The sequence below is a fragment of the Thalassophryne amazonica genome, chromosome 4, assembly GCF_902500255.1.
Source record: "Thalassophryne amazonica chromosome 4, fThaAma1.1, whole genome shotgun sequence".
NCBI lineage: Eukaryota > Metazoa > Chordata > Actinopteri > Batrachoidiformes > Batrachoididae > Thalassophryne > Thalassophryne amazonica.
In genome coordinates this window covers 140,850,515-140,875,228 of record NC_047106.1, presented here as the reverse complement: position 1 = coordinate 140,875,228, position 24,714 = coordinate 140,850,515, and the positions used below count along the sequence as shown (strand labels likewise).

The 24,714-nt window shown below is 42.3% G+C and overlaps 1 protein-coding gene across 1 annotated transcript in view; it reads left to right on the top strand.

Annotated features, from left to right (window-relative positions):
- The window catches only part of fat3a (FAT atypical cadherin 3a), a 451,004-nt gene that overhangs the window by 364,139 nt on the left and 62,151 nt on the right, over positions 1 to 24,714 (top strand). The window contains exons 28-32 of the mRNA XM_034168868.1: positions 5,729 to 5,926; positions 6,385 to 7,186; positions 10,155 to 10,289; positions 12,428 to 12,582; positions 19,335 to 19,580. Coding sequence (XP_034024759.1) covers positions 5,729 to 5,926; positions 6,385 to 7,186; positions 10,155 to 10,289; positions 12,428 to 12,582; positions 19,335 to 19,580 — 1,536 coding nt within the window. The remainder of the gene's footprint in view (positions 1 to 5,728; positions 5,927 to 6,384; positions 7,187 to 10,154; positions 10,290 to 12,427; positions 12,583 to 19,334; positions 19,581 to 24,714) is intronic.

Genomic DNA, 24,714 nt, shown 5'->3' with positions numbered 1-24,714 from the left:
CTGGTCTTGAGAACCAGGGATGGTCAGTTGAAAAGCTTTTTTATCCCATGGGAACTTTCCCTATTCACCTAAGAGGCTCAAGAATATGGACAGCATGTATATAAGTGACATTTACATGACAATTTATATGATAATATTGAGATACGATAATTTGGCCATATTGTACAGCCGTACTGTCAACTAGCTGAAAACTTAAAACTACATTAACAAATGCTTAAAGTGGCAGGAGGTGAAGAGGGCTGTAATTGGGGGATCATCTGAAAAGCAAAAAAGGAAATAGGGGGCAGAGCTCCTCCAGAAGCTGAAAGGCAAAATAAGGAAAATGCTTAAAAAGGTGGGGGGTCTGGGGGGCGGTGCTGAAAGGTTTTAGTCATGCTCCAAAGAACAGTTTTACTGAAAAATGTCTGAAGGACCAAAAGGACATGGTTAGATGGTGAGGAGCTTTTCCAGGCATGTGAGAGGCAAATAAAGAAAAATGCTTAAAAAGGTGGGGGGAGCTGAAAGGTTTTTTGCCATGCTAATGCTCCCCTAAAGCATTTACAAAATGCTTCAAAATATTTTCAAAATAAAGTCTGAAGGACCTAAATGACATGGTGAGATGCTGACGAGCTTTGCTCGTTCATGTCCGTGACATATGCATATTATGGAACACACAGATGAAGTGGAAGCAAAGTTCCCAGGGTGTTTGAGTCACTTTGCAGAAAGTGATGTTACATTTAGAATGAGTGTCTTATTGTCAGAGAAGGTTTTAGTTGCATAGTTGTTCGTCTCGCTCGATGCCTTCTGACACAAACCGCGTGCAGTCCTGCTGACTTCTTAATTAAACTTCCACCTTCATAAGTGTGTGTCGTCCTGGAGCAGTGCTGGATACACTTTTTGTTATTTACACCGTGTGCATGCTCAAAAAAATCAATCAATCAATTTTATTAATTCAAGAAGAGAGTCATTCTCTTAGAGATCATTAGAGATCTTAGAGGGGTGACCCAAGACTTTGTGGATTGGTGTCAGCAGAATCACCTCCAGATCAATGTGTGGAAACCAAAGAGCTGGTGGTGGACCTCCACAGGCACAGGCGCCCTCCACCGACACCCGTGAAGATCCAGGGAATGGATATCGAGATAGGGAACTCTTAACAAGTACCTGGGTGTACACCTAAACAAAAACTGGACTGGTCAAACAACACAGCTGCACTTTACAAGAAAGGCCAGAACGGACTCTACTGCTGAGGCCACTCAGGTCCTTGGACTGCAGGGGGTGCTCCTGAGGATGTTCTTTGAGTCAGCAGTGGCATCAGTCATTTTTTAAGGAGTGGTCTGCTGGAGCAGCAGGATCACAAGTGCTGAGAGGATGAGACTTGACAAAGTGATTTGGAAGGCCAGCTCTGTCCTGGGAAGTCCCCTGGACTCAGTGCAGGAGGTGGGAGAAAGGAGGATGATGGCTAAGTTGTCATCCCCGCTGGAGAACACCTCACACCCCGTGTGTGACATGCTGACTGCACTGGAAAGCTCTTTCAGTGACCAGCTGCTCCACACAAAGTGTGTGAAGGAGTGACACCACAGGTCCTTCACACACTGCTGCTGTCAGACTCCACAACCAGCACTGTTCCCAGTCGACCACTCAGCTCATAAGTATAGTAGCAATTTTTCAGCGATTTGCGACAGTACTACACATTCTGTGCAATAATACTTGTACACTTGTGTCCATCACTTCAACACTTGTGCAGTATTAGGGAACATTCCTTCTGCTTGGATATCAGTGACAAAAGTGAAGGAAGCATTAGAAGAACCACAGTGCAGTCCCCAAAAATATAAATTAATAAACTCCCAAACCCAAAACAAACAAACAAAAACAAAAAATAATCCTCCTTCTTCTTTGGAGATTATTGGCAGCTTGCAAAACAACACGGCACATTACCGACACCAACTGTTTGGGCTTGGAATTGAATGGATTCTGAGGTCTGTTATTAAAAAATAACCCGGAAACATTCACCACATGAGTAAAACACGGATTTCTGGTTGCATATTTGCACTGTTGTTCTCTTTTTGCTCTGTATGCACCACTCTGAATTTAATCATTAGTGATCGATCTCTGCTCCCCTCCACAGCATGTCTTTTTCCTGGTTCTCCTCCCTCAGCCCCAACCAGTCCCAGCAGAAGACTGCCCCTCCCTGAGCCTGGTTCTGCTGGAGGTTTCTTCCTGTTTAAAGGGAGTTTTTCCTTCCCACTGTCACCAAGTGCTTGCTCACAGGGGGTCGTTTTGACCGTTGGGGTTTTTCCGTAATTATTGTATGGCCTTGCCTTACAATATAAAGCGCCTTGGGGCAACTGTTTGTTGTGATTTGGCGCTATATAAATAAAATTGATTTGATTTGAATTGTCTCTCCCTGTGCTGCTTTACTGTAAATTTCCCCGCCCTTGGACAATTAAAGGATTATCTTATCTTATCTTCTTAACCTGTAAGTTAATCAGAAGTTGTGCTCGGCTCCGGGATTGTAAAGAACGTCTTGAAATGTTGGTGGCCAACCTGCCACTTTGTCTTCATTGTGTCTCCTCACTCTCTCCACACTATGGTCATCATAAAAAGATGCGAATCAGGACTTTTCCAGCCAGTATTCTTCAAAGTCACTCAGTATGTCTTAGACTTCACTGACATTGTTCATTCTGGAAGAAGATTCTTTGGACAGATGAGACCCGTTACCACAGTGATGGTAAGAGAAGAGTATGGAGAAGGAAAAGAACAGCTCAGGATGAGGTCTAGGACACCATCTGTCAAACACGGTAGAGGCAGTGTTCGAGCGTGGGCACGTACGGCTGCCGGTGGAACTGCACCAGTAGTGTTTATTGGCAATGTGACTGTTGATGGAAGCAGCGTCATGAATTCTGCTCAGATTGAGACAAATGCTGCCAAACACACAGGATGGAGCTTCATGGTGAAGATGGATAATGGCCCAAAATATCCTGCCAAAGGAAGCTAAAAAAAATTCTCAAGGCAAAGAGCAAACTTCCATGGCAAGTTACTCACATGAAGAGATCATGTGAGTGTGATCATGTGATCACCCAATAGAACAAACCTTCAATCCCCAAAGACAAAACTGAGGGCAAAAAACACCAACAAGCAGCAAGTGGAGGTGCAGTCGAGGCTGGACCAAGTGTATCAAGGGAGAAACCCCAGTATTTGGAGATGTCCATGAGTTCCAGGCTTCAGGCAGTCAGTAACTGAAATACAAGTAATCCTTAGATACCTAGTTTGTCCACTCACTGATGTTGCTCATCGTTTAGCTACACCTGGGTCATCGTTTAGCTACATCAGGGTCACCACAGTGGATCCAGGACAGATCTGCACTGGGATTTGGTGCAGGTTTTATGCAGGATGCGATTTCTGATGCATCACCATATCTCCACTGAGAATCATGCACACAAACCCTGGTGTTCACAACCAATCTCCCAGCCAGGTCCTCTCCAGAACCTTCTGAGTTCTGACGCAGCGACCGTGAATAAAAATGGCTGTAATTCCTAAACCTGTTTAATTTATTAAACCTTTGAATTAAAGTGCAAAGTCAACACGACGAAAACATCCTGACTGTTTGATTTCAGCTCCACTGTGATGGATCACAAAGACAAAACAAAAAGAGGGCTCCCACACTCTGTCCTTGACTTGCAACAACTTGTGAATTCACATAATCAGCTCCCCCCACCCCCCCCACCAGTTGACACTATGTGTCAAATCATAGTCATATCATACATCATATTGAACATTCTTAAACAAAACAGTAATAATACCACACTCATTTTGCACTCATCATAAGGTTAGGATACTGTGCCTTCCAAAAGTATTGGAACACTTGGAATTTCACACATTTTATTTGTTTGTGCCATTTTAAATACAAGAAATACAAAAAATAAAGAATAACATTTTCTAAAATTATCTTCCTCAAATTCAAACTGAAAGCAAATCTCTAAAACTTGATCAAACCTGTAAATAATACTTAGTTTTATTATCAGTTTTCTTTAGACAAGTCAGGGGATGGAAACATGAACATTTCCAAGTTACTGAAAATGCCTTGGACTTTATTTACATCAATTATGAAGAAATACAAAAGTTTCTTTCACCAAAACATCAAATCTAGTCTTTCATCTCAAATGTACTTTCTGTCAAATTGTAGCTGAACTTTCAGGTCTTCTTTTTAAGAAAATACTCCTCTACACCACTTCATCAGGAAGCTGGATTTTATATTTTTAATTAATTTATATCAAGTTGTAGAGATTTGCTTTCAGTTTGAGTTAAGGAAGATAATTTTAGGAAAAAAATGTATTTGAAATGGAATAAACAAATTAAAATGTGTGAAATACCAAGTATTCTAATACTTTTGAGGGCAACTGAGAGTGGAATCCTGCAAATGGTGATACAAGCATCACATTTGGCACAAATAATCCCAAGACATGAACTCTTAAAAAAAAAAAAAATTCAATAGGCAGCCACGTAGGGGTCACCTGAAGAATTAGACAGGGGTCTAAATTAAAAGATGCTCCAATCATATAGAAAACTACACCACATTATTTGCCTGACCATAAAGATTCCAAAAAGGTATTGTTTGGACAATCTGCAACTGAATATTATGGAGTTATAAGGTAAAAGCAGCAAGAATGGTGACAAAGGTCAGTTTCAGTTTGTACAGGGGTCAAAAGTTAAAGTTGATTCATTAATTTTGCTCCAGCTGTATTTGTGCTGAATTTGATGCTTGTGTCACCATTTGAAGGATTGTTTCAGTTATCGGGTGCACTAATAAGTCAACAGAGCATGAACCAGCTGCTGTCTGTTAGCTTAAACATGGGTATATAAGACAACCCGAATTAAAAGAGAAATGCTGCTTTTAACAACCTGGACCTCATTTCCGGCATAAAATATGGTCGTTTACTCACCAATATAAGTTTGGTGTGATTAGAAGTCCATAGTTCAAATGACGTGTTCAGTTCAAATCTGAAGCAAACATTTTTCTTCTAATAAGGTGGATAAAACCTTTTTGTGATACACAGCACAAACTACTGGACAGGAGGAACCTAGCAGTCAATGTGGCTCACTAATATGAAAATGCAGCTCTTTCAACCAGACGTGTGGTGCTGTGACATGTCAATCATCTGTGTCCAGATTTTAGGGGAGTCCAGTGAAACCCCGGCCTCTGCTCTAGCTCCACCCATGCCATGAAGTGTTCAACATTCCTGTTTCACTGTGACTGATTTAAGTTCCTGTTTGAGTGTGAGCTTGCCACTGAGTTCCTGTGAGACTCCATGGGATCTGGTCTGTCAATCCAGGAAGTGTTCGACATTTGAACAATTTCCTGTTTTACTGTGGATTTGAATTTTGGCACTTCCTGTTTAGGATGCCCTGTACCATGAGTGAGCTTCAGCCGCTGCACGACGCTTCGCTCATATTACTGTCAGATGTGGGCAGGAACACAGATCAAGTTTCTTTTTTCCACACACTTGTCCAGAAGAGACTATAACAGAGAAAAAAAAAACAGCGTTCAGCCCAAGTGTTAGAGGGGCTTTTGGTTCTGTAGTTGGTGAAATTCTCACTAATTTAAGGCCAAAAGCAGCATCATCCAAACACAACCACCAAATGATGACGTTAAACCTCATGATCTAGCCTTTTGTGCCCTGCCATTGTAGAGGCGAGGCAGCCATGCACACTCTGATAACATGATACATGTAGCTTCTGATTCTTTCCACAGGAGAATAAGCCAGTTGGCACGAGCATCCTACAGCTGTCTGTCATCGACCAAGACTCCTCCCATAATGGCCCGCCCTTTGACTTCCACATAGTGTTTGGAAATGAAGGTGGAGAGTTTGTGCTTGAGAAAGATGGAACACTTTTGGCCAATCAGGTGTTCAGGAGAGACATCGCCACTGAATATGTTATTCAGATTCAGGTAGAGTTACATTCAAACTCTGCCTGTCTGTCTACCTGTTTGCCAACCTTCCCCCATGTGTGTATATCTGCAGCTGATGTACTTTGATAAGTTCCTTTGCAGTATTTGTACTTTTCCATCTTCTCAATATGGTGCCCCTCCCCTGAAGTCTTGTCAGGCACCGTAGAATCTAATTTAATTTGATTTAACCTTTATTTAACCAGCTTATTCCCATTGGGATCAAGATCTCTTTTATCATGGAGACTTGGACAATTTTAAATCTCAATATCTAAACTCTTAAACTGCATCTATGGGTTTAAATATTTGAACATTTCTGGATTTATAGTTCATTATTCCTCTCATATTTGTGGTTTTCTTTATTTGGTCTCTAGGCGGCGCTGTATAATTTCCATTTGTCCCCTTCATCTTGGTCAGTCCGTTTTCTCAGAATGTGTTCTCCTTTTCCCTCCTCCTTCCAGGTGATGGACTCCGGTAAGCCCCGCCTCTCCTCCTCGTCCACATTGACAGTTAGAGTCATTGAAGAGAGCCTCCATCGCCCTGTGGCGCTGCCACTGGAGGTTCACATTGTCACCATGGAAGACGAGTTTCCTGGGGGTGTGATTGGTCAGTTGCATGCAACTGACGCTGATCCCTATGACGCACTGGTCTTTGGCCACGCCCCGCCATCCCAGCGTAGTCTCTTCAAGATCAGCCCTCGTGATGGCAAGATCATTGCCTTGGGTGGGTTGGACGCAGGCAGGTACTCCCTCAACGCAAGTGTCAGCGACGGCCGCTTCGCTGTACCAGTGCCCGTGAGTGTACATGTAGAACAGGCGACGCCGGAGATGCTGCAAGAGGCAGTGACGGTGCGCTTTGAGAGCATCGCACCCCAAGACTTCGTGGCGTTGCACCTGAAAAGTGTGTTCAAGGTGCTGCAGCAGGCCGCGGCCTCGCAGCAGCAGGACAGGCTGCACATCCTCAGCCTGCAGCCAGTCGGGGGCACGCAGCAGCTTGACATGCTCGTCGCCGTGGAAACAGTAGGCAGCGGGTACTACAAGGCAGCCTACCTCACCCAGAAACTCAGCACCTCACGGCGGCAGCTGGAGGAGGTGCTCAGGGTTTCAGCCATTCTGGAGAAGAACTGCTCGGGTTTGGAGTGTCGCGGGGCCCAGTGTGAGCAGAGCATCATCTTAGACTCCCACAACCTGGCAACTTACAGCACGCCGCGCATCAGCTTCGTCTCTCCACGCTTCCACCGGACGTCACGCTGCACGTGTACTGGTGAGAGAAGTAGTGCATGCAAATATCCATGTTTTTAAAACAAAGAACATTACAACATGAAGATGGCCTTTAAAATAACGACTAAGCTCTGAGCACAGATGACATGACAAACACAGATAACCGCGGCCATTATTGCGCCTCCCAAGCGCCATTGTTTCATTAGTTTAACTGTTTACAAACGATTATCTGCAGTGTAACGTGTGCGCGCTCTGCACCACTCTGGCTCATTCTGTGCTGGCAGAATAAATGGTGCTGTCGTACACAGAATCTGCATGAATGTGTCTCTCTTTGGGCTGAAACAAATTGACCTAATCATTTGTGTTGGATTGATGACATCACTAGTGTTGTCGAGATTTAAATAAATTTTTATTTTTTGTCACGACAGTAATTTTCTTGGCTCAGATCTTCATTAACATGTTTTGCTGTGTTTGTAAAAAGTTATAGTTGATGCACAAAACATTTTTTATGGTCACAAGTTGGGCACAAAATGTAATTGCCATATAAATAGTAGGGGTGTCGGAAAAAATCGATTCACGTCTGAATCGCGATTCTTATTTATTACGATTCTGAATCGATCCAAAATGTCCAAGAATTGATTTTTAAAAAGCATTTTATTAAACATTTCCTTGCTTACTCGCTGCGTGTACTGTTTGTCAGGCAACGGCTTCCGTACTGCAGCGCCTCCGCGAGGGGCGGGGGGGTCCGGCGTGCTTCAAACACTCGTGAGCTGCAGCTTAGCATGGCGGACGAAGAGCTAATTCAGACAGCACCGTCTTTGCTGAAGGCAAATGTTTCGGCGCATTTTGGATTTTATTATTTGCTGCGTAAGAAGGAGCTTGACATGACTTATGCAGTGTGCAAAATCTGCAAAATGAAATTCAAGTACTTCAGAAACACTTCAAATCCGCAAGCCCACATGCTGCGCCATCACCTGGAGCTAAAAGGAGCGGAGCAGCGGTATCTGCCGACTACTGACCAGCACTTCACTAAGCTGCCTGTCAACTCTGAACGAGCAAAGCAGATAAGTAAATTTACATCTAGAATCACTTGATTAACCTTGTAAAGCTGAATTTTCTTAAACATAAATATTTTTTAAGTAATATAACTATTTCTCAGAGCTCTTTGAATCGAAAATCGATTCTGAATCGAATCGTCACCCCAAGAATCGGAATCGAATTGAATTGTGAGTTGTACGATTCACCTCCCTAATAAATGGTAATGACATGGTAATTACAGTGTGCTTGGCTGCAGTTTTGTGTATATCTCAGCTGTTCAAAAAATACAACTGCCAAATGGTCATGTTTGTATGTTTGTAAGCCATCTGATATGAAAAGAACCACGCAGTCCCCAAATACGAGGTCTATTAGATAATAAACCGACCCTTTTATTTATTTTTTTTAACTATATGGATTTGAATGACATGCGATTACACCAATCATGCTTGAACCCTCGTGCGCATGCGTGAGTTTTTTCACGCGTGTCGGTGACGTCATTTCCCTGTGGGCAGGCCTTGAGTGAGATGTGGTCCCGCCCTCTCGGCTGAATTCCTTTGTTTCACACGCTGCTCGAGATGGCGCACGTTGCTTTATCAATATTTTTTCTGGACCTGTGAGGAATATCCGAGTGGACACTATTCAAGAAATTAAGCTGGTTTTCGGTGAAAAGTTTAACGGCTGATGAGAGATTATGGGGTGTTTCTGTCGGTGTAAGGACTTCCCACAGAGCAGGACGTCGTGCAGCGCTTCCAGGCGCCGTCGTCGGCCTGTTTCGACCTGAAAACATCCTAATTTAAGGCTTAATTCACCCAGGACGTCGTGAGAGAACAGAGAAGATTCAGAAGAGGCCGGCATGAGGATTTTATGCGGACATTCCACTGTTTAAGGACATTTTTTTAATGAAAGACGTGCGCGGAAATTCACCAAGTCGTTTCCGTGACGACTCGGCAAATCTGTGTGCGCCGCGACAGGAAAAACACCTCCGTGTTGAAAACCATTTGTAAAATTCAGGCGGCTTTTGATGGCTTTCAGCAAGTGAGTAACTGAGAAATTGTTTAACAGCTTGGGCATGTTCCAACTTGCCCGTTAAGGTTTCCAACGGAGATGTTTTTCCTATCGCGACCCCCCGCGGTCGGGTCCGGCCCGACACGCGACTCTGCCCGCACGTACTTTCATTACAAAATGTCTGTTAACAATGGAATGTCCGAATAAACTCCTCATGCCGACTTCTTCTGAAAGTTCTCTGTTCTCTGACGACTTCCTGGGTCAACAGAGCCTGAAATGTGGAAGTTTTCAACTTGAAACGGAGAGACGCTGCCGCCTCGAAGTGCAGATCGCCGTCAGGCGCCTTGGGCCGTCCTTAAAGCGACACTACCAGACCAAAATCTCTTATCAGCCGTTAAAATTTTTACCGAAAACCAGCTGAATTTATCGAATGGTGTCCACTCAGTTGTGCCTTACAGTTTTGAAAAAATTTTGATCAAACAAAGCAGCAGTCGCTGAGCCATTCCTAAACAATGAAAAAAATTGATGAGAGGGTGTGCGACTCCTCACTCAAAGACTGCCCACAGGCGAATGACGTAACCGGCAGGCATGAAAAAACTCTCGCATGCCCACGAGGGTTCAAGCATGTCTGATGTAATCACACGTGATTCACATCCATATAGTTTTTGAAAAAAATAATAAGGTCGGATACTTTTCTAATAGACCTCGTATATGTGTTAATACAGCACCCAAAGTTAGCCTGTTAGCTGTTAGCTCAATAACTCTGAGATGAGGGTGTGTTCAGGTTTCATTTGTCCCACCCAGTTCATGCAGGGTCTCACCCACGGTTCACCTCTTTAGCTGTTTAGGGGTTGGCTGGGACAGAGGCGGAGTGAGCACCATTTGAGCTTCTTCCAAAAACCTCTAGGTGGCATCATGGAGGGTTTCCCCAGTTTGTGATGCAGTTGTGTGTGTGTCTGTCTGTGCAGATGTCAGCTGTGCCGCACCGTCTGAGCAGTGTGAGGACCAGCCGTGTCCAGCGGACATGCAGTGTATTTCAGTCGAGGCCACCAGAGGGCGATATGCATGCCAGTGTCCACCGGGAAAACTGGGAGAGTGTGCAGGTGAGTGTGCATCAAACATGAATCATAAACATAACTCACGACTTTCAGGAGCCTCATTCACCCCCAGCAGGTTCAACAGGTGAAGAAGACAGAGGGTTTTATTCTGTTTTTGCCTTGTTTTGTCTTTTTAGGTGCAGAGTTCCGTATCAGTGCGATTGTCATTGACAACTCCAAAATCTTCAGGAGTGCTTGATTATTTTGTCTGAATGAAATTTGTGGTTAAACATAGTCAGATTCTGTACTTATTCTTCATCATTAACATGGACTTTGATTATATTAACAACAGCTTTTTTGGCCCCGTGTCTACATATTAGGGTTGTTCTTTTTTTTTTTCTTTTTTTTGTCAGTAAAACGCTGAGAGTTCGCAGAGAAATGCTTCATCCCAGCGCCTGCGTTCTTAAAAATAAACAATGCTCTTGTTGGGATTGTTCTATGACAACAAACAGCTGATGACTACCTTTTATTTGTACGTGATAAAGGCACTCACTCTCAACAGAATCCAAGCATTTGTCCAATCTTCTGTCACGGATGATTTTAACTTGTCTATTGTGATGGCTTTTCTGTGACGAATCAGCTGTTGACACAGAATGCAAACATTTGTCTCTATATATATGTGAGTGGTTGCCTGAAAAGGTGCTGCAGTGATGTCACAGCAAATTACAAATTACTGAGAGTGGCCAAACAAAAAAATGTCCTCTGAAAAAAGTTGCAACACTTTTTTGTGGAGGTGGCTGCATACGATCTGTTCTCATTGAGAGCAAGTGAAAAAACACACTGGTGCTCAGAAACAAAAAGTGCTACATGGACACGGGGCCTTACTCATGTTTACAACTCAGGAAAACACAACTTTGTGTTTTTATTATTTATGGACTCTTATGGAAGTAGACAAACACTTACAGTACAAACAGTTGCAGTGGCTTTTGGATTCTGACGCAGTCGATGAGATCTAACCAGTTGCTGGACGGAAGGTCTTGGCGAACACGTTCTCACTTCTGAGTCGTCACCTTTTTTTTTTTTGCTCGGTCAGCGCCCTGATGAGTTGAGACCCCCCATTTGTGTCATTTGAAGATGGGTAGGGAGACGCATTTTTTCAAAGTGGCGTCATTTCTGTCTGTCTGTTTTTCTTTCCATGATCCAGTCCACTGACTCAGTGTTGGACTTCGGAGACTGGAGAAGTCAAATGTCCATGTTTCTCCTGGCTGCAGCAGGTAGATGGATGGGATGGACCAGTGGTCTGATTGGAGGGCAGTTTTGGGATGTGGTGGATGCAGTGACACAACATCCGTGCATGTTTCCAGACCTGATCCTGATCTGTCATTGATGCTTGTTTGATTCTGCTAAGAATCAAACAAGTCCAAGCCTTGTATATATATTCTATGGCCACAGGGGTGAGCAGATTGTACACTGCAAAAGTTTATACAATAGGTTAGGTTTAAACAAAAATGTCCCAGTTAACAACACCAAGACCTGGAGAAACTGCATTTTGTTCTGCCTGTAAAGGTCGAGTGACAATAAAAGTGACTCTGAGTCTGAGTCTCTGAGAAATGCACACACACACACACACGCACACACACAGTATGCTGAGGGATCAAGGACCTTCCTCAAGGGCGCTGAGAGATTTTCCTGTCTGATGCAGACCGAAATAGAGGATCCTCGAGTCAAATTATCCCAGACCTGACCTGACCTGACTCCAAACACTGTTCAGGAATATTTTTTAAACTTTGTCTTTATCGAATAGTGACATTTACAGTGTCAGTGTCTCGTCTCATGTTTTTACGGAGGCCTTTTAGTGCACGCTGCAGTGTTCTGTTTTCTCATTAGTTTTTTTTTAATATATTTTACTCTGATTCTCATTTATCTTGTACGACTCTAACAGCACCTCCACCATCTGTCTCTGCACAAATGGCAAATAAAAGTGCTTTAATCTCAGGATGTCACCATCACTTTTGAAACGAATGTTTCATTTGATTTGTGCCCCGTTATTAAAATACAAGGATCATATTTCACAGCTAACAGCAGGGTGTGTGTGTGTGTGTGTGTGTGTGTGTGTGTGTGTGTGTGTGTGTGTGTGTGTGTGTGTGTGTGTGTGTGTGTGTGTGTGTGTGTGTGTGTGTGTGTGTGTGTGTGTGTGTGTGTAGGTCATTCGTCTCTGAGTTTTGCAGGTAACAGCTACATTAAGTACAGACTGTCTGACCGGCTGCAGATGGAACTGAAGCTCAACATGAGGATCAGAACTCTGCAGAGGCGAGGAATCATCATGTACACACACGCTGAGCCGTGCACTGTGCTGAAGGTACACACACCAAGCATCCAAGTAATGTTCTGAAGGTACACACACACAAAGTGCCCAAGTAATGTTCTGAAGGTACACACACACAAAGTGCCCAAGTAATGGCCTGAAGGTACATACACACAAAGTATAAAGTATTGTACTGCATTTACACACACAAAGTACCCAATGAATGTACCGAAGGTACACGCACACTGAGGTGTGCACTGTAATGAAGGTACACACACAAAGTATAAAGTATTGTACTGGATTTACAGACACAAAGTACCCACGTATTGTGCTGAACGTACACGCACACTGAGCTGTGCACTGTAATGAAGGTACACACACACAAAGTACACAAATACTGCACAAAGATACATCCCCGCTGAACCATGCATTGTGCTGAAGGTATACACACCAAGCACCCAAGTAATGTACCGAAGGTACACACACACAAAGTATCCAAGTAATGTACTGAAAGTATACACACAAAGTATCCAAGTAATGTACAGAAGGTACACACACAAAGTATCCAGGAAATGTACTGAAGGTACACACACACAAAGTATCCAAGTAATGTACTGAAGGTATACACACACACAAAGCACCCAAGTACTGTACTGAAGGTACACACACACAAAGCACCCAAGTACTGTACTGAAGGTACACACACACAAAGCACCCAAGTACTGTACTGAAGGTACACACACACAAAGTATCCAAGTACTGTACTGAAGGTACACACACACAAAGTATCCAACTAATGTGCTGAAGGTACACACACACACACACACACAAAGTACCCACATACTGTACTGAAGGTACACACACACAAACTACCCAAGTAATGTACTGAAGGTACACACACACAAACTACCCAAGTAATGTACTGAAGGTACACACATACAAAGTACCCAAGTAATGTACTGAAGGTACACACACACAATGTACTGAAGGTACACACACAAGCTACCCAAGTAATGCACTGAAGGCACACACACACACAAAGTATCCAAGTAATGTACTGAAGGTACACACACACAAAGTATCCAACTAATGTGCTGAAGGTACACACACACAAACTACGTAAGTACTGTACTGAAGGTATACACACACAAAGTACCCAAGTAATGTGCTGAAGGTACACACACACAAAGTATCCATCTAATGTGCTGAAGGTACACACAAACAAAGTATCCAACTAATGTGCTGAAGGTACACACAAACAAAGTATCCAACTAATGTGCTGAAGGTACACACACACACAAAGTACCCAAGTACTGTATTGAAGGTACACACACACAAAGTATCCAAGTAATGTACTGAAGGTATACACACACAAAGTACCCAAGTACTGTACTGAAGGTACACACACACAAAGTATCCAACTAATGTGCTGAAGGTACACACACACAAACTACCCAAGTAATGTGCTGAAGGTACACACACACAAACTACCCAAGTAATGTACTGAAGGTACACACACACAAACTACCCAAGTAATGTACTGAAGGTACACACACAAACTACCCAAGTAATGTACTGAAGGTACACACACACACACACACACACACAACGTACCCACATACTGTACTGAAGGTACACATACACAAAGTATCCAACTAATGTACTGAAGGTACACACACAAACTACCCAAGTAATGTACTGAAGGTACACACACACAAAGTAAGCAAGTAATGTACTGAAGGTACACACACAAGGTACCCAATTACTGTACTTAAGACACACACACAAACTACCCAAGTAATGTACTGAAGGCACGCACACACACACACAAGGTACCCAAGTAATGTTCTGAAGATACACACACACAAAGTACCCAAGTAACGTACTGAAGATACACACACACACAAAGTACCCAAGTAACGTACTGAAGATACACACACACACACAAAGTACCCAAGTAATGTACTGAAGATACACACACACACACAAAGTACCCAAGTAATGTACTGAAGATACACACACACACACAAAGTACCCAAGTAATGTACTGAAGATACACACACACACACAAAGTACCCAAGTAATGTACTGAAGATACACACACACACACAAAGTACCCAAGTAATGTACTGAAGATACACACACACACACAAAGTACCCAAGTAATGTACTGAAGATACACACACACACACAAAGTACCCAAGTAATGTACTGAAGGTACACACACACACACAAAGTACCCAAGTAATGTACTGAAGATACACACACACACACAAAGTACCCAAGTAATGTACTGAAGATACACACACACACACAAAGTACCCAAGTAATGTACTGAAGATACACACACACACACAAAGTACCCAAGTAATGTACTGAAGATACACACACACACACAAAGTACCCAAGTAATGTACTGAAGATACACACACACACACACACAAAGTACCCAAGTAATGTACTGAAGATACACACACACACACACAAAGTACCCAAGTAATGTACTGAAGATACACACACACACACACAAAGTACCCAAGTAATGTACTGAAGATACACACACACACACACAAAGTACCCAAGTAATGTACTGAAGATACACACACACACACACACAAAGTACCCAAGTAATGTACTGAAGATACACACACACACACACAAAGTACCCAAGTAATGTACTGAAGATACACACACACACACAAAGTACCCAAGTAATGTACTGAAGATACACACACACACACAAAGTACCCAAGTAATGTACTGAAGATACACACACACACACAAAGTACCCAAGTAATGTACTGAAGATACACACACACACACAAAGTACCCAAGTAATGTACTGAAGATACACACACACACACAAAGTACCCAAGTAATGTACTGAAGATACACACACACACACAAAGTACCCAAGTAATGTACTGAAGATACACACACACACACAAAGTACCCAGTAATGTACTGAAGATACACACACACACACAAAGTACCCAAGTAATGTACTGAAGATACACACACACACACAAAGTACCCAAGTAATGTACTGAAGATACACACACACACACAAAGTACCCAAGTAATGTACTGAAGATACACACACACACACAAAGTACCCAAGTAATGTACTGAAGATACACACACACACACAAAGTACCCAAGTAATGTACTGAAGATACACACACACACAAAGTACCCAAGTAATGTACTGAAGATACACACACACACACAAAGTACCCAAGTAATGTACTGAAGATACACACACACACACAAAGTACCCAAGTAATGTACTGAAGATACACACACACACACAAAGTACCCAAGTAATGTACTGAAGATACACACACACACACAAAGTACCCAAGTAATGTACTGAAGATACACACACACACACAAAGTACCCAAGTAATGTACTGAAGATACACACACACACACAAAGTACCCAAGTAATGTACTGAAGATACACACACACACACAAAGTACCCAAGTAATGTACTGAAGATACACACACACACACAAAGTACCCAAGTAATGTACTGAAGATACACACACACACACAAAGTACCCAAGTAATGTACTGAAGGTACACACACACACACAAAGTACCCAAGTAATGTACTGAAGGTACACACACACACACAAAGTACCCAAGTAATGTACTGAAGGTACACACACACACACAAAGTACCCAAGTAATGTACTGAAGGTACACACACACACACAAAGTACCCAAGTAATGTACTGAAGGTACATGCACACACACACAAAGTACCCAAGTAATGTACTGAAGGTACATGCACACACACACAAAGTACCCAAGTAATGTACTGAAGATACACACACACACACAAAGTACCCAAGTAATGTACTGAAGATACACACACACACACAAAGTACCCAAGTAATGTACTGAAGATACACACACACACACAAAGTACCCAAGTAATGTACTGAAGATACACACACACACACAAAGTACCCAAGTAATGTACTGAAGATACACACACACACACAAAGTACCCAAGTAATGTACTGAAGATACACACACACACACAAAGTACCCAAGTAATGTACTGAAGATACACACACACACACAAAGTACCCAAGTAATGTACTGAAGATACACACACACACACAAAGTACCCAAGTAATGTACTGAAGATACACACACACACACAAAGTACCCAAGTAATGTACTGAAGATACACACACACACAAAGTACCCAAGTAATGTACTGAAGATACACACACACACACACACAAAGTACCCAAGTAATGTACTGAAGATACACACACACACACACACAAAGTACCCAAGTAATGTACTGAAGATACACACACACACACACAAAGTACCCAAGTAATGTACTGAAGATACACACACACACACACAAAGTACCCAAGTAATGTACTGAAGATACACACACACACACACAAAGTACCCAAGTAATGTACTGAAGATACACACACACACACACACAAAGTACCCAAGTAATGTACTGAAGATACACACACACACACACAAAGTACCCAAGTAATGTACTGAAGATACACACACACACACAAAGTACCCAAGTAATGTACTGAAGATACACACACACACACAAAGTACCCAAGTAATGTACTGAAGATACACACACACACACAAAGTACCCAAGTAATGTACTGAAGATACACACACACACACAAAGTACCCAAGTAATGTACTGAAGATACACACACACACACAAAGTACCCAAGTAATGTACTGAAGATACACACACACACACAAAGTACCCAAGTAATGTACTGAAGATACACACACACACACAAAGTACCCAAGTAATGTACTGAAGATACACACACACACACAAAGTACCCAAGTAATGTACTGAAGATACACACACACACACAAAGTACCCAAGTAATGTACTGAAGATACACACACACACACAAAGTACCCAAGTAATGTACTGAAGATACACACACACACACAAAGTACCCAAGTAATGTACTGAAGATACACACACACACACAAAGTACCCAAGTAATGTACTGAAGATACACACACACACAAAGTACCCAAGTAATGTACTGAAGATACACACACACACACAAAGTACCCAAGTAATGTACTGAAGATACACACACACACACAAAGTACCCAAGTAATGTACTGAAGATACACACACACACACAAAGTACCCAAGTAATGTACTGAAGATACACACACACACACAAAGTACCCAAGTAATGTACTGAAGATACACACACACACACAAAGTACCCAAGTAATGTACTGAAGATACACACACACACACAAAGTACCCAAGTAATGTACTGAAGATACACACACACACACAAAGTACCCAAGTAATGTACTGAAGATACACACACACACACAAAGTACCCAAGTAATGTACTGAAGGTACACACACACACACAAAGTACCCAAGTAATGTACTGAAGGTACACACACACACACAAAGTACCCAAGTAATGTACTGAAGGTACACACACACACACAAAGTACCCAAGTAATGTACTGAAGGTACACACACACACACAAAGTACCCAAGTAATGTACTGAAGGTACACACACACACACAAAGTACCCAAGTAATGTACTGAAGGTACATGCACACACACACAAAGTACCCAAGTAATGTACTGAAGGTACATGCACACACACACAAAGTACCCAAGTAATGTACTGAAGGTACATGCACACACACACAAAGTACCCAAGTAATGTACTGAAGGTACATGCACACACACACAAAGTACCCAAGTAATGTACTGAAGGTACATGCACACACACACAAAGTAATGCTCTGAAGGCACACGCACACACAAAGTACCTAAGTAATGTACTGAAGATACACGCACACACAAAGTACCTAAGTAATGTACTGAAGATACACGCACACACAAAGTACCTAAGTAATGTACTGAAGATACATGCACACACAAAGTACCTAAGTAATGTACTGAAGATACACGCACACACAAAGTACCTAAGTAATGTACTGAAGATACACGCACACACAAGGTACCCAAGTAATGTACTGAAGATACACGCACACACAAGGTACCCAAGTAATGTACTGAAGATACACACACACACAAGGTACCCAAGTAATGTTCTGAAGATACACACACACACAAGGTACCCAAGTAATGTACTGAAGATACACACACACACAAGGTACCCAAGTAATGTACTGAAGATACACACACACACAAAGTACCCACATACTGTACTGAAGGTACACACACACAAAGTATCCAAGTAATGTACTGAAGTTACACACACACAAGGTACCCAAGCAATGTTCTGAAGGCACACACACACAAAGTACCCAAGCAATGTACTGAAGGTACATACACACAAAGTACCAAAGTAATGTGCTGAAGGTACACACACACAAAGTACCCAAGTAATGTACTGAAGATACACACACACAAAGTGCCAAAGCAATGTACTGAAGGTATATACACACACACACACAGGTTTATCTGTTTCATGCCTCTGCACTCATGTTAAGACTAAACAGTACGCAGCTGTATTGTCCATCAGGTACTGCAAAGACTGTCTGTCTGTCCCTCCGTCTGTCTGTGCTCAGCATAAGTTCAGTCTTGTTACTGCCACAGTCTTCAAATTCACAGGGAACATTGTTGGCACACAGACCTTGGACAAGTTCAGACATGACTAACGACCCTTTCTCAGAGGTCAAAAGGTCACACTCGGTGTCCTATTTTTATGCTCATACAGCTGAGGGTATTTTAACGTTGGGTTATATATTCTTTTCCCTGTGTGTCTGCAGTTGGAGGAGGGAAAGCTCTGGTTCCAGTTGGCGTGCAGCTTTGGCAGTGGCACAGGTGGCACCACTGGTGACATGTTGGGGATCTCTGGTCGGCGCATTAACGATGGCAGCTGGCACACGGTGGCACTGGAGATTAACCGTAACTTCAGCAGCCTGGCGCTGGACGACAGCTATGTGGAGCACCGCCATGGCCCGCCGCTGATGCAGCTGATGTCTCCTGACCGAACGATCTACTTTGGCGCACTGGTCAGTATCCGTGTGTCACTGCTTAGAGGGGTTTCCATGTTGATGGGTTGCTGGCTGCCTTGTTTGACAGCATGTTTTATCAAAGCTCTGAGTTCAAAGGCAGCATTAGGAAACTAGTTAAGCTGTTAGCCAATTTCAGTTTGCCACCCTATCGGTTTTGTGTGTCTGTCTGTCTGTATGTGATATCAAATGTTTCCAGTCTGATGTCAGTCATCAATGTCAAGCCCTGGTCACACGGCACTAACAGATTTAATTTAATTTAATTAAAGGACACCGAAGCCAAAATGAAACAAGAAATCTGGACTTACTCTCTCTTTCGGAGACATGGTTTAACTGTTGTCCAGTTTCGATTCTGTAGCTGGCGCTTCATCAGAATTTTCAAACTATGTGCATAATCCATTTTGCTTTCTGTCTTGACGGTTCCTTATCATTTGCGTAGTTCCAGTACTGTCAGCATTTCATTTGATTGTCGTCCAACTTCGTCCAACCTCCCAAGTCCAACGTCTTGCATGAACATTGACGATATCTGAACAGATCAATAGCTAAAGATCTGATGAGCTGAACGTGACTCGTCCATGTGTGGGACAAAAAGCAATGTTTTCATACAGAAACAATAGTGGCAATAATGTTTTATCAACTACTTTAACTATTTATGCAGAGGCTTTGCGCACACACACAAGTGGCTGTTCGCACGTTCCAGCCACAGACGGCATGGAACGTGTGTGTACATTTATTTATTCATTTATTTATTAGTTTATTTGACAGGGACAATACAGTCAGACATAGCTACAAATCAAAGCTTGCAGCTGATGTGATGCATACAGAGTATAGCAACAAGTGCTAATTTACAACTCCCATGCCTGGTTAGGCTTTTCTAACACGACCTAAAAAACATCTTAATTTACATTTGAACATCTATAATAAATAGTAAAAACAGTGCAATTCAAACGCTCATCTCACTCATGTCATTCATTCACTCTCATATGTTTACTGGTGGGTACAGTTTTGGTTTGACATACGTGTGCGCACACATTGTTTTTGTGAAGACAAGAAAGCGCTGTAACTAGGTTTAAGGATATGATTCCTTCTTTATGTTCTCTAATGTCATATACCAACACAGAGCAGAGTAGCTACCTAAACTCTGTAAGGGAGTTAGAGTATCTTGTCAATAGTTTTACATCCTCATTGAAGACAACTTTGGATGCTGTAGCTCCTCTGAAAAAGAGAGCTTTAAATCAGAAGTGTCTGACTCCGTGGTATAACTCACAAACTCGTAGCTTAAAGCAGATAACCCGTAAGTTGGAGAGGAAATGGCGTCTCACTAATTTAGAAGATCTTCACTTAGCCTGGAAAAAGAGTTTGTTGCTCTATAAGAAAGCCCTTCGTGAAGCTAGGACATCTTTCTACTCATCACTAATTGAAGAAAATAAGAACAACCCCAGGTTTCTTTTCAGCACTGTAGCCAGGCTGACAAAGAGTCAGAGCTCTATTGAGCTGAGTATTCCATTAACTTTAACTAGTAATGACTTCATGACTTTCTTTGCTAACAAAATTTTGACTATTAGAGAAAAAATTACTCATAACCATCCCAAAGATGTATCGTTATCTTTGGCTGCTTTCAGTGTTGCCGGTATTTGGTTAGACTCTTTCTCTCCGATTGTTCTGTCTGAGTTATTTTCATTAGTTACTTCATCCAAACCATCAACATGCTTATTAGACCCCATTCCTGCCAGGCTGCTCAAGGAAGTCCTACCATTATTTAATGCTTCAATCTTAAATATGATCAATCTATCTTTGTTAGTTGGTTATGTACCACAGGCCTTTAAGGTGGCAGTAATTAAACCATTACTTAAAAAGCCATCACTTGACCCAGCTATCTTAGCTAATTATAGGCCAATCTCCAACCTTCCTTTTCTCTCAAAGATTCTTGAGAGGGTAGTTGTAAAACAGCTAACTGATCACCTGCAGAGGAATGGTCTATTTGAAGAGTTTCAGTCAGGTTTTAGAATTCATCATAGTACAGAAACAGCATTAGTGAAGGTTACAAATGATCTTCTTATGGCTTCGGACAGTGGACTTATCTCTGTGCTTGTTCTGTTGGACCTCAGTGCTGCTTTTGATACTGTTGACCATAAAATTTTATTACAGAGATTAGAGCATGTCATAGGTATTAAAGGCATTGCGCTGCGGTGGTTTGAATCATATTTGTCTAATAGATTACAGTTTGTTCATGTAAATGGGGAATCTTCTTCACAGACTAAAGTTAATTATGGAGTTCCACAAGGTTCTGTGCTAGGACCAATTTTATTCACTTTATACATGCTTCCCTTGGGCAGTATTATTAGACGGTATTGCTTAAATTTTCATTGTTACGCAGATGATACCCAGCTTTATCTATCCATGAAGCCAGAGGATACGCACCAATTAGCTAAACTGCAGGATTGTCTTACAGACATAAAGACATGGATGACCTCTAATTTCCTGCTTTTAAACTCAGATAAAACTGAAGTTATTGTACTTGGCCCCACAAATCTTAGAAGCATGGTGTCTAACCAGATCGTTACTCTGGATGGCATTTCCCTGATCTCTAGTAATACTGTGAGAAATCTTGGAGTTATTTTTGATCAGGATATGTCATTCAAAGCGCATATTAAACAAATATGTAGGACTGCCTTTTTGCATTTACGCAATATCTCTAAAATCAGAAAGGTCTTGTCTCAGAGTGATGCTGAAAAACTAATTCATGCATTTGTTTCCTCTAGGCTGGACTATTGTAATTCATTATTATCAGGTTGTCCTAAAAGTTCCCTAAAAAGCCTTCAGTTGGTTCAGAATGCTGCAGCTAGAGTACTGACGGGGACTAGCAGGAGAGAGCATATCTCACCCGTGTTGGCCTCCCTTCATTGGCTTCCTGTTAATGCTAGAATAGAATTTAAAATTCTTCTTCTTACTTATAAGGTTTGAATAATCAGGTCCCAGCTTATCTTAGGGACCTCATAGTACCATATTACCCCATTAGAGCGCTTCGCTCTCAGACTGCGGGCTTACTTGTAGTTCCTAGGGTTTGTAAGAGTAGAATGGGAGGCAGAACCTTCAGCTTTCAGGCTCCTCTCCTGTGGAACCAGCTCCCAATTCAGATCAGGGAGACAGATACCCTCTCTACTTTTAAGATTAGGCTTAAAACTTTCCTTTTCGCTAAGGCTTATAGTTAGGGCTGGATCGGGTGACCCTGGACCATCCCTTGGTTATGTTGCTTTAGACGTAGACTGTGTTTCATAATTATTGTATGGCCTTGCCTTGCAATGTGGAGCGCCTTGGGGCAACTGTTTGTTGTGATTTGGCGCTATACAAGAAAAAAGTTGATTGATTGATTGATTGAAGGTGCTGTGCAGAGCACAGGGTGGCTGCAGAAATGATCACAGGCTGGCTGCATTCAGTCTGATACCTGCTGTCAAGTCACGTCATCATGAATGTTTTGTTTTGATTTTGTTTAAAGCATCATGGTCGCCGTTTGCTTTCATTCATTTTTCTTTTGTTATTTTCAGTTTTGTTTTGTTCTTTTATGCGCTGTGGACTCGCAGGCTTTTTGTTGATGGGAGAAGGGCAGGCTCATTCGTACACTTTTTCTTGACGATTTGTGACTTTGTGACTTTTTTTTTCGTTCACCTGACGCTGTGTGCTGTGTGACCGGTCCCTCAGTGTCACCAAGTGTTGACTTGGAGTTGAAAACCAATCATAGCCATCACCCACAACACGAGTCGTCGCACGTTAATGCCTTGCATTAGTTCGGCACCTCAGATGACTTAAGAACAGTGGCACAGCTGGCCATTCTGTAGGACTACCAATTTTCAGACCAGGGTTTAGGTCCCGGTGTGCATGTCAGACTACCTCTGTGACCTTGGACAATACACTTCATTTGCATAGTCTCCATCCACCCAGCTGGAAGTGGGTACCGGCTTTAGCTGAAGAAGTAACCTGGGAGGGACTGGTGGCCCATTCAGGGACTCTATTTCCAGGTGCTGTTTCCAGAGACAACCACCGGCCCCATGGACCTCCAGACACTTGCCAGAATTGCACACACACTGATGTTTTTGTGACATCATAATAAATAGACTTCCTTATCTGATGTTAAAAAAACAACCCTCCACACTCTCACATCGCTCAGCATTTGCATAAAATAGAATTTTCCTCTATTGTGGCCCCGCCCAGCTGGCAGCACAGTGACCACATGTCACAGTGACCACATGTCCACTCTGATTATAAATGAATGGCAGCTGGTCTGTATGACCAAGGTGTGATGAGGGTCCCAGCCATGATTGGAAACATTGTAAACAATGATGTCAGAGTGCCTTCTGTTGGACAAACTATGTAATAACACCTTTTCCAACGGCCAACACATTTGTCTGAATAATTTTTTCTGTAAAATAGATTTTTCATTTCATCTCATCTTCTACCGCTTATCCGGGATCGGGTCATGGGGGCAACAGCTCTAACAAGGGACCCCAGACTTCCCTTTCCCTGGCCACATTGACCACTTCTGACTGGGGGATCCCGAGGCGTTCCCAGGCCAGTGTGGAGATAATTTTTTTCATATCAGCAAAAATATCACAGATGCTGTTATGTTTTTGAAAGGCTCATATCGGCTGATCGAGATATCGGTCGGGCTCGATTATGTGCAATGTGAAGGTAAAAGGCACCAGAGACCTGATGTGAACTCTGCGCAATCTGAACAAACATCCTTCTGTGACTTCCTTATGACTTCATGATGACGCAACTTATACCAATCAATCACAAACATTCTGCAGATCAATATAAACTTCAGATTGTCTCTGTAGCACTGTTAATTGCAGACATCCAGCAAAAAAAAGTACACTCAACAAAAATATAAATGCAAAACTTTTGGTTTTGCTCCCATTTTGTATGAGATGAACTCAAAAATCTAAAACTTTTTCCACATACACAATATCACCATTTCCCTCAAATATTGTTCACAAACCAGTCTAAATCTGTGATAGTGAGCACTTCTCCTTTGCTGAGATAATCCATCCCACCTCACAGGTGTGCCATATCAAGATGCTGATTAGACACCATGATTAGTGCACAGGTGTGCCTTAGACTGTCCACAATAAAATGC